General features: G+C 46.9%; 1 protein-coding gene across 1 annotated transcript in view; it reads right to left on the bottom strand.

Moving 5' to 3' along the window:
* Window positions 1–7,971, bottom strand: part of LOC140723227 (uncharacterized) — an 81,414-nt gene extending 73,443 nt beyond the window's left edge. The window contains exon 1 of the mRNA XM_073037829.1: window positions 7,738–7,971. Coding sequence (XP_072893930.1) covers window positions 7,738–7,971 — 234 coding nt within the window. The remainder of the gene's footprint in view (window positions 1–7,737) is intronic.
* Between the last annotated feature and the right edge of the window lie 4,113 nt (window positions 7,972–12,084).

Genomic DNA, 12,084 nt, shown 5'->3' on the forward strand with positions numbered 1-12,084 from the left:
GAACAGAATAAGACATAAATACTTTACACAACAGTCAGATAAAACTTCTAAGGATATATTTTCATTAATGGAAACATGATTAACCACTCTAACGAACATAGACTATTCTGATATGAAGTACACGAAACTGAAATTAAATGAAAGCACAAGGACGAAAGATGAAGGAAGTATCACGACAGTAGAAACTGTTAATCAATGGAAGAGCATGAACTCCAGACCCGGCAACATCCTTGTAAATTTCCTCAAAAATGTATCATTCTACTTCAGCGCGACATCCCATCTCCTGTACTTAACTCCTTGATACGTGAAGACCAATGTGACCAAAGCTTTCTTTACGACCCTATCTACCTGTGACACCACTTTCAACAGATTATGGACCTGTATTCCCAGCTCCCTTCGTTCTACCGCACTCCTCAGTGCCCGACCGTTCAACCTCCCCTGGTTAGTTCTACCGAAGAGCAACACCTCGCATTTGTCTGCGTTAAATTCCTTCAGCCATTTTCACTCATTTCTCCAGCTGGTGCGGATCCCGCTGTAAGTCATTACAGCCTTCCTTGCTGTCCACTACACCTCCAATCAGGTTGTCATCCGCAGATTTCCAGTAAACCAGATTATCATTCAGATGGTTGATATAGACGAAAAACAAAACCGTACCCAGCGCTGCTCCCTGCGGCACTGTAGGAGTCACAGGCCTCCAGTCAGAGATGCAACAAACTCCCTCCACTCTCTGGCTTCCTCCACAAAGCCGATGTCTGATCCCATTTACTACCTCATCGTGAATGCCGAGCGACTGAACCTTCGTGACCAGCCTCCCGTGCGGGAGCTTCTCATCTGGTTACTGACACGGACACGATCACGTGGCAAACATCATTCACCAAAATGTTGTTTTAAAAGGCAAACCCATAAAAGATGCCATACATTACTATAAATACAATCCTCGTCCTGTTTTGGAGTCAGAGGCCGACAATAACATGACGGGCGACCCAATATTGCGGGTAGGGCAATCCATAATACATGGGATATCACACCAGGACACCCAGTCGTGAACAGGAAGTAGAGGTGAGAATACGTGTGGAATTCGGAGATAGGTATACGAATAATAATCATTATAATAGCAATAATAATAGAAGTAGTAGTAATACTTGAAGAATTCCTCCCAAATATTGCCCGAGACTGCCGAAGTGCCGCCAATGTAGATCGGGTCAAATGTGTTATGTGCCTCCGGGGACCGCTTTGAGAAGTGAAATGAAGATGATACTGAAAGTCAGACCGTTACACTCGATCACTTGTGAGGGGACGAGACGTTTCACGTCGCTCCTGTGTCAGTGGGGAATTCGTTCGTGACCAATGACCGTCACTCCACTGGTTTCCAGGTTGTTAGAGAGAAGAGAGAGAACAGACATTTCAGTCAAAAACTTAATAGGTGTGAACCCGACTTTCGGTGGCATAAGGAAGGAGCAATGGGTCAACATGCATGAAACAGCGCCCCCTAACGCCTTCACCGGCGTCCTGGGGGATGTTAACCAGGCCAGTCTAACAAAAATCACCAAGCAATTACCATCAACAGATCGCTTGCGGTACCAGAGGAAACCATACACTGGACCACTCTTACACCACTATCTACCGTGCGGTTCCACTCCCTCATTTCGGGAAGTCTGATCACCTGGCTGTACTTCTGCTCCCTGAGTATAGGCCGAGACTGAAGACCGCAGCACCAGTAGTGAGGACCAGGAACGTTTGGACCAGGGAAGCGCAGGAGCGCCTAGAGGACGGCTTTGGATCGGTGGGCTGGACTGTATCCAGCGATTCATCTTCCAACCTGGATGAATATGGTGTAGCTCCTACTGTCTTCATTAAAACCTGTGTGGATGAGTATGTTCCTACAAAGAATTACTGTACAATCCCAAACCAAAGGCCGTGGATGAAACAGAGGGTCCGCCGTCTGCTGAAGTCTAGATCAGTGGCATTAAAATCTGGCCACCCGCGCCTGTACCAGAAATCCAGGTGTGATTTGCGGAGGGCCATTTCAAGGGGCAAAAGGCAATTTCGAACGAGGTTGGAGGAGACATCGGATGTACGACAACTCTGGCAGGGTTTGCAAGACATTACTTCCTACAAAGCGAAACCCAATGGCATGAATGGCAACGATGCTTCGCTACCCAGATATATCCAACGCCTTCTATGCGCGCTTTGAAAGGGAGAATATAACTACAGCTGTGAAGATCCCTGCTGCAGCTGATGACCCTGTGATTTCTGACTCCGAGGCCGATGTTAGGCTGTCTTTTAAGAGGGTGAACCCTCGCAATGCGAATGGTTCCAATGGAGTTCCTGGTCAGGCTCTGAAGACTTGAGCCAATTGACTGCCGGAAGTATTTAAGGACATTTTCAACCTCTCACTGCTGCGGGCGGAATTTCCCACTTGCTTCAAAAAGGCAAAAATTATACCAGTGTCTCAGAAGATTAATGTGAGCTGTCTTAATGACCATCGCACGGTCGCACTCACATCTATAGTGATGAAATGCGTTGAGAGGTTGGTCATGACTAGACGGAACTCCTGTCTCAGCAAGGACCTGGACCCACTGCAGACTGCCTGTCGCCACAACAGGTCAACGGCAGAAGCAATCTAAATGACTCTTCACACGGCCCTAGACCACCTGGACAATACAAGCAGCTGTTCATCGACTATAGCTCAGCATTTAATAGCATCATTCCCACAATCTTGATTGAGAAGTTGCCATTCCTAGGCATCTGGGCCTCCCTCTGCAATTGAATCCTCAGCCTTCTAACATGAAGACCACAATCTGTGTGGATTCGCTTCCCCATTCTTTCCCTCTGCTAATGATCCTCCTCCAGTCTCTCGCTCCCGTATTTGTCTCACACTCCTTCTCTCCCCATCCCTCTCTCCCGTCTTTCACCTCTCCCTCCTTCCGATTCTGCCTCTCACTACCTGCGTCTTTCAGCGTCTCCGCGTGATTCTCTTCCCCAGTCTGTTGCTCTCCGTGTGGATTGGTGATAATATCTCCTCCTCTCATCCGGTCTTCCTTTCCCCGTCCCTCTCTCTCATGTCCTTTCTGCCCCTCTTCCCTCTCTCCGCCCCTCTTCTCCCTCTCCACCAGTCTATCTCTCACGCAGTCTTTCCCTTTCCAACAGTCCTGCTCACCGCCAGTCTCTCTCCCCAGTCCCTCTCTGCCCACCAGTGCCTCTCACCTCCAGCGTCTCTCTACTCAGTCTCGCTTCCCAGTCTCTCTCTGTCTCTCTCTCCAACAGACTCTCCTTTCCCGTTTCCCTCTCTCCTGTCTTTCTCCTCCAGTCTCTCACTCTCACCTTCTCTCTCCCTCAGTCTCAGTTTCACCAGTCTCCCTCCGCAGTCTCCTTCCTCGCAGTCTCGCTCTCTTCCCAGCCTCTCTCCCCTATCTTTCTCTCCCCATCTCTCTTCCCCAGTCTCTGTCTCTCCAGTCTCTGTCTCCCCATTCTCTCTCTCCGCACTCTCTCTCCCGCTTCTTTCTCTCTCCCCTAGTCTCTCTCTCTCCCCAGTCTCCCTCTCCTCCCGTCTCTCTCTCTTCCCTAGTCCATGTCTCTACATTATCTCTCTCCCTAGTTTCCCTCTCTCCAGTCTCTCTCCCCTCAGTCTTTCTCCCTTTAGTCTCTCGCTGCAGGTCATCTTTCTCTTCAACAGATTTATCACTTTCTCCCCAATCTCTCTCTCCTTCTACTCTCTCTCTTTCCTCAGTGCTTCGCTCCCCCATTCTTTCCCTCTGCTAATGATCCTCCTCCAGTCTCTCGCTCCCGTATTTGTCTCACACTCCTTCTCTCCCCATCCCTCGCTCCCGTCTTTCACCTCTCCCTCCTTCCGATTCTGCCTCTCACTACCTGCGTCTTTCAGCGTCTCCGCGTGACTCTCTTCCCCCAGTCTGTTGCTCTCCGTTTATTTATCATCCACATCCATGAGGTTTCCTGCAATTCTCTACCTTTCCTTTTCCTCTCACCTGCATCTCTTCCCCGTCTTCCCTCCTGACATTCTCTTTCCCAAACACCTCCCCCATTCCTCCTTTTTCTCTCTACCCCTCCCACTTTCAGTCATTCCGTACCACCATCCAGTCTTCCTCTCTGGTCCCGCTGTCGTCCTTCTGTTCGCCCGTTACTCTCTGTAAATATTGTCCACAATCGGTATCATCCCAAAGCCACTACACAATGACATTAAACAATTCTGCCCGCCCGGCACAATGTAAATCTCAAGAAAGCCACAATAGGAAACGCCGCTAGAATGGTCCGAAAGTTTATAACACTTGAGAAATCGGTGTACTTATCTCTGTCAATCTCTGAAGTTTTACCAGCTTTAATGAAATATATATATATATATATATATATCTGATAATAAACATACCTTTGCACTGGGGTGAATGCAGAGAAGATTCAGCATGCAGTTTGCTCGGACGGAAATTTATTACAAATCAGGAAGTGAGAAGACAATCCATCCTTGAAGTAGAGTTCGCATTATGAAGTGAATGCACCAGTTCTCTGGTGTTAAACATTTCTTCATAACAGGTCTATCTAATGCGAAGGGAAAATGCAAGGTTTACTGTACGTTCGTGCAGACTGTTAATTGTCTTTTTCATTTCATTACAGTGCAAAAGACTAAAGTAACAATTTTCAGAAGGCATTTGATAAGGTCCCACATAGGAGATTAGTGGGTAAAATCAGAGCTCATGGCATTGGGGGGAAGATATTGACATGGATAGAAAACTGGTTGGCGTATAGAAAGCAAAAGGTAACGGTGAATGGGTGTTTCTCGGAATGGCAGGTGGTGACTAGTGGGGTGCCACAAGGCTCGGTATTAGGACCACAGCTGTTTACGATTTACATTAATGATTTAGATGAAGGCATTGAGAATAACGTCAGCAAGTTTGCTGATGATACTAAGCTGGGTGGCAGTGTGACATGTGATGAGGATGTTAGGAGAATTCAGGGTGACTTGGATAGGCTGAGTGAGTGGGCAGCTACTTGGCAGATGAAGGTTAATGTGAATAAGTGTGAGGTTATCCATTTTGGGAGTAAGAACAGGAAGGCAGACTATTATCTGAACGGTGTAGAGTTAGGTAAGGGAGAAATACAAAGAGATCTCGGAGTCCTTGTTCATCAGTCACTGAAGGTGAATGAGCAAGTGCAGCAGGCAGTGAAGAAGGCTAATGAAATGTTGGCCTTTATTACAAAGGGAATTGAGTATAAGACCAAGGAAATCCTCTTGCATTTGTACAGAGCCCTGGTGAGACCACACCTGGAGTATTGTGTACAGTTTTGGTCTCCAGGGTAAAGGAAGGACATCCTGGCTGTAGAGGAAGTGCAGCGTAGATTCACGAGGTTAATTCCTGGGATGTCCGGACTGTCTTACGCAGAGAGGTTAGAGAGACTGGGCTTGTACACGCTGGAATTAAGGAGATTGAAAGGGGATCTGATTGCAACTTACAAGATTATTAAGGGATTGGACAAGATAGAGGCAGGAAATATGTTCCAGATGCTGGGAGAGTCCAGTACCAGAGGGCATGGATTGAGAATAAGGGGTAGGTCATTTAGGACAGAGTTAAGGAAAAAACCTCTTCTCCCAGAGAGTTGTGGGCGGCTGGAATGCACTGCCTCGGAAGGCAGTGAAGGCCAATTCTCTGGATGCTTTCAAGAAGGAGCTGGATAGGTATCTTATGGATAGGGGCATCAAGGGATATGGGGACAAGGCAGGAACCGGGTATTGATAGTAGATGATCAGCCATGATCTCAGTATGGAGGTGTAGGTCCAGGGGCCGAATGGTCTACTTCTACACCTATTGTCTATTGTCTATTATAACAAATGAGCTGCATTTTCACCGATTTGTTCTTCGATGTCCTCAGATCCCGAAGCGCTCCGTCATTATGGAAACTGGTGTGGCTGTGACGGAAGCGGAGATGTAGTGAAACAAATAAAAAATAAAAAATAGTTTGAGTTTAATAATTGGTAGGAGGTGGATGTCTCGGGCTGCGGGTGACGTAGGGTCTGTTCACGTGCTGTGTTTCTCTCGGGCTCTAAACCAGATTTATTCTCCCTGCCGCCACGTTCCCCGTTGAATTGAGAAGATAGAGAGCTCTCCGACCCCACTGAGAAGAACTTATATATTACGTTTGTTTATTAGTTGAGTAATTGACGTGAGCGGATATTTTCCTGCTCTGATGAACTGCTCTCTGAACTTGGACTGAGTTACCCCATAAATAAACGTGTTTGTGCAGCAACTTAATAGCATCAGCATATATCCGGTGTGTTTAAATATGAATTCTGTTTCGTTGTAATTACTTTGATTCAATCCCATACTGATGTAGTAAAGGAATTCAGCAACATTCACCGACCAGAGGATGATGAAGCTTCCGGAGATGGAGAGAAGTAAGATCACAGACCTCCTCCTGCTCTCCATCTCCGGGTCACTGCTGTTCGCCGCCTTGTTCTGGCCCCTCAGCCCCTTACGGACGCGACTCGTCACTAAAATGTGTCTGACTGTCAGCGCGTTGAACAGTAGTATTAACACAAACGGGAGTAATGGCATTAGAACAGTAGAAAGCCAGCTATATCCCACCCAGCCGGGGTCAGTATAGTAGTTCGGCTTTATAAGACAGTCCCAGGGTATATTGTCAATCACTTTCAGAGGACGATATCTAAAGAATTCGGGCACATTTTTAAAACAGAGGAGAACGCCGGTTGTTGTCAGAACAACAGCCCCAGTTTTCCGGTGCAATACTTTGCTTTCCACTTCTGGCAACAGATGGCGACAAACCGATCAAATGTAAAAGTGACGGTGAACCAGACAGAACAGTGAGTGGCTGACTCCCCCACGGCAGCGATCGCAATGCATACGGGGGTGATGTCCAGAAAATTCCCGGGGAAGTAATAATAACTGAGCCGCCACAGTATGACATCAAAGATGATGGTCAGTAGATCCGCCGTTGCCATGGCCACCAGGTAGCGAGTGGTGCAGGTGGAGAGGCCGCACTTTCCCCGGGACAGGATGACAATCGCCACTAAATTCACTGGAGAAACAGAAAAAAAGAATGAGTGGATTACTGTCTCACCACTCTGTGGGTCTCTGAGCAAAGCTCAGCGAGAAATTGACAACAATCAAACTTCGCAGACAGCTCATTTTTGGAGTTTTAAAAGGCATAAAGCACGAGACAGTGATGCCTCAACCGCGTGCATGTTGGGGTGAAAGGGAGCGGTGAATCGGTACTGGAAATGGAACTGTGTTTGGGAAGGACACACTGTCAACTGGTCACCGAGAGCGTTCTGGAGAAATCAATTAAACTCTCCTAGCATCAGGTTTCGACTGACATGTAAAGGCTGCATATATCGGCAACTTTTTCAGCGATGGTTATGGCCCGCGTTCCCGACACTTATGTTTTATCACTCTCCCCGTACAGCGAAGCCGCTCCTCTGCCCAGTTACATAGTTCAAAACAATTCATTTCCCTCATTCGCCTACCTTGTCTCCTCCAGGACTCCCCGCTCCTCACCTGTCCACGGAGGTCCCCATTTGGCTCGCTTCTTTTACATTCTGAAACCACTCTGGACTCTCCGTTCCTCACCTGTCCACGGAGGTCCCATTTGGCTCGCTTCTTTTACATTCTGAAACCACTCTGGACTCTCCGCTCCTCACCTGTCCACGGAGGTCCCATTTGGCTCGCTTCTTTTACATTCTGAAACCACTCTGGACTCTCCGTTCCTCACCTGTCCACGGAGGTCCCATTTGGCTCGCTTCTTTGACATTCTGAAACCACTCTGGACTCCCCGCTCCTCACCTGTCCACGGAGGTCCCATTTGGCTCGCTTCTTTTACATTCTGAAACCACTCTGGACTCCCCGCCCCTCGCCTGTCCACGGAGGCCCCATTTGGCTCGCTTCTTTTACATTCTGAAACCACTCTGGAATCCCCCGCTCCTCGCCTGTCCACGGCGGGTCCCATTTGGCTCGCTTCTTTTACATTCTGAAACCACTCTGGACTCCCCGCTCCTCACCTGTCCACGGAGATCCCATTTGGCTCGCTTCTTTTACATTCTGAAGCCACTCTGGACTCTCCGTTCCTCACCTGTCCACGGAGGTCCCATTTGGCTCGCTTCTTTGACATTCTGAAACCACTCTGGACTCCCCGCTCCTCACCTGTCCACGGAGGTCCCATTTGGCTCGCTTCTTTTATATTCTGAAACCACTCTGGACTCCCCGCCCCTCACCTGTCCACGGAGGCCCCATTTGGCTCGCTTCTTTGACATTCTGAAACCACTCTGGACTCCCCGCTCCTCACCTGTCCACGGAGGTCCCATTTGGCTCGCTTCTTTTACATTCTGAAACCACTCTGGATTCCCCGCCCCTCACCTGTCCACGGAGGCCCCATTTGGCTCGCTTCTTTTACATTCTGAAACCACTCTGGACTCCCCGCTCCTCACCTGTCCACGGAGGTCAGATTTGGCTCGCTTCTTTTACATTCTGAAGCCACTCTGGACCGGAGTTCCTTCGCAGCATTCGGTCAGAAACTTCCAATTTTCGCTCTTAGAAATTTTTGCCTGATTCGCAGAATGTTTCATGGATTGTGCGTAATCGTCCCAATTTGCAAAGGAAATACAATGCAGGTACTTTAAATAATCTGCATTTAGTGGTTGCTCCAAGCTACTGCATCGTTTTTTTTCTGAATGGTTTTGATGCATATTATTCCAGGGCGGAGATTCGCATGAAACTTACCCCACCCAAATGACCTCTATTTTGTTTATTAATTAGTTGAATAATGGACATGAACGCCTGTTTCGCTCCGCTGATGAACTGCTCTCTGAACTTGAACTGATTTACCCCATAAATAAACATGGTTATGCAGCAGCTTAATATCAACAGCATGTATCCCGACTGTTGAAATATTAATTCAGAATCGGTATAATTATTTGGATTCAATCCGGCAGTGGTGCAGTAAATGAATTCAGTAACATTCACCGATAACAGGATGATGAAGCTACCGGAGATGTTGAGAAGTACGATCACAGACCTCCTCCTGCTCTGCGTCATCGGGTCACTGCGGTTCTCCGTCTTGCTCTGACCCCTCAGCCCCTTACGGACGTGACTAGTCACTAAAATGCGTCTGACTGTCAGAGCATTGAACAGTTGTATTAACACGAACGGGAATAATGGCATTTAAAACGGTAGAACACCAGCTATATCCCGACCACCCGGGATCCTTATAGTAACCGGCTTTCCAATACATTCCCAGGGGATATTTTCAATCGCTTTCAAAGAATGATATCTCAGGAAGTAAGGCACATTAAATCGAGTTTAAATCTTGTTGCGTTATTGATGCGGAATAATGCTAGGGTGTCCAGCGCGCTGAACTATCGGAATTTCGTTTTCCATTGATAAATCCAAACGGCCTGCCATGAATCCGCAACATGAATCAATCTCCTCGATCTTCCACTTCACATCTGTTTCAACTACGGGTTTAGTTACAGCGGGGGCGGGGGGGGGTCACGAATTAAAATGCAAGGGAACTTCTGAACAAGCAAAGAGTTTTGCCACAACGTCTGCACCGCACTCTCTGATACACCGGGATCACAGCGCGTGAACGAGTCCGAAGACTGCGCACACGGAAAAACAAATGTTCGTTCGCCTCTGTTCTTACCGGGAACACCAATAACGGCAATGATCATGAACCATATCTTCCTCACACGGAAAAATATCTGAAGCATTCTGTATGAGATTCAGCCTGTCTTCCAGCTGCCCGCGATCTCGCTGAAGAAACTCTGAGCTGATGAATCTCCACGGTCATTCATTTATACTCGCTCCAGCACACGGAATATTCAGATCTACACAAGGCTGACGTGTCTTCCAACAGCTGGGGGTAAAAATAAACATGAGGTAATTCAATTAAAATCCCAACTGTGTTGCGGTATGGATAACTTGACACGAAATTGCAAAATCTCAATGACGAAGAAACGACGATTCGAGAAGTCAGTGAATGTTGTTGTGAAACGCTGTCATGCTCACCTCTCGAATTCATGATTTTTATTATTGATCTTGTCCATTCCGAGACTCCATAGACTTTGTCATCATAGACTAATTCCGCACTGTTATTGGCTGCTCTGTTTCACTTTTCGAATTTTCTCTGTTATAAATCTTGAAATAGAAATTGAAAAAAATAAACAATATGTTGTTTGCACGTTCCTGGAATATCGCAAAAAGCCTTAAACTAATATCGCATCCAGATTGCTAACTACATTAATTGGAACGCACACAAAATGCTGGACGAACTCAACAGGTCAGGCAGCATCTATGGAAATGAATAAAGTGTCGTCGTCTCTGACCGAGACAACGAAAAGTAGATATTCCCGGTGGCCAAACATTTCAAATCATAATCCCATTCTCTGTCCGGGATGTCGGCCAATGGCCGCCCTCTCTGCCACGGCGAGGCCACTCTCCGGCTGGGGGAATAACATCTTACTTTTCACCTGTTGACGGGGAACGGCCCGAAACGTCAATTCGTTATTCTTTTCCATAAATGCTGCCTAACCCGCTGAGTTCCTCCGTGTACATGACATAGATTATTATTTATTGTAAATAAATGTTGACGTTTATTATTTATTGTAAATTGCAAATGCCTGCACTGTTTTGTGCACTTTATGCAGTCCTGTGTAGGTCTGTAGTCTAGTGTAGATTTCTCTGTGTTGTTTTTTTAAATTACGTAGTTCAGTCTAGTTTTTTCTACTGTGTCATGTAACACCATGGTCCTGAAAAACATTGTCTCATTTTTACTATGTACTGTACCAGCGGTTATGGTCGAATTGACAATAAAAGTGACTTGACTTGACTTGAAGTATAATGCAGTCTCTCACAAGGTAAACCAGCTCCCATCAAATTTCGTACCCGTATGCAGCAAAGTAACTCAATCAGCGTACACATGACCTTCGAATCCGACAGGGCGCCTGCATTCATTACATCTGTACCAGCAATGAGAATTGATTTGCGGATACACTTATTTGGTAACGATATAAGTAACGCGGTGATAGTCGTATTGACTTGTTTAACAATCTGAACTGCACTTCCACTGGAAATATAACACAACATTCTATTTTCTGCTTTAATTTCCCGTGTTGCTACCTCAGTGTGCTTATGCTTTGAACGGATTGAACTAAACAGCACACAAGTAGATCCTGTCACGTGTCGCGATACCGGTTGCAGGAAAAGCCAATGGTTTGCCAACAGCCAAGCAGGCTCGATGGGCTGAATGGCCTAATTCTGCTCCTAGGTATTCTGGTAATATGACTGATTTGGCAAATGAAGGGCGAAATCGGGTCTTGGTAATTATCGAGATACATTGTGGTTGTCTTCCGTAGGTGAGTAGGGCTGGGATGTTCACAAAGTGTGACGGGGTTCACCACAGTGCTGATTAGAGACGGACATGGAAGTGCAATTTCAAACATCATTGTGGGCGAGGATGCGGATTGATAATGTGGTGACAAATACATTGGAAATACCCGCCTTCACTGACGGGAAAGGTCCCGATGTAACGATAAATAATTTTGGTCAGATTCGAGTTTTTCAGCATTTGTTCGGCTCCCCATCAGTAAATGATGTGGATGCAGTGGAGCCGATGCCGAGGGATTTCCGCAGGAAGGTGCCGGAAAAAAACATTGTGGAGATCAGTGGAGAATCCGTCATGTCCTTGAAGAGGAGAGAAAAGGATTTCATGCAGAAGGTTTTATTTGGTCAGCGGTGGTAACCGTTTCCCCACATCAGGTGCATCTGAAGCGAAGAGCACAGGTTTAGTGGAAGGGCAAGTTTGAGCGCGCAGTGTTGACGTTCCCGATGTTAGGAAATGACGCAGTGATTGAGTTCCAAACCTGCCAACATAGGCTGCTGCACTTTCAATATTCACATTGATGGCACCACGACATCAGAGGGAGAGAGAAAATATCAACCGAATTTGCATGCGCGGACGACCGATAATTTTCCCACAGACCACGTGGTTGATCCTGTGTTCCCTGGTTCATCACACGTTGTGATTAATCGACTGATACTCGGTGACATTTTCCCCGTCTACGGC

Source organism: Hemitrygon akajei, unplaced genomic scaffold (assembly GCF_048418815.1).
Source record: "Hemitrygon akajei unplaced genomic scaffold, sHemAka1.3 Scf000105, whole genome shotgun sequence".
In the NCBI taxonomy this organism is placed as follows: domain Eukaryota; kingdom Metazoa; phylum Chordata; class Chondrichthyes; order Myliobatiformes; family Dasyatidae; genus Hemitrygon; species Hemitrygon akajei.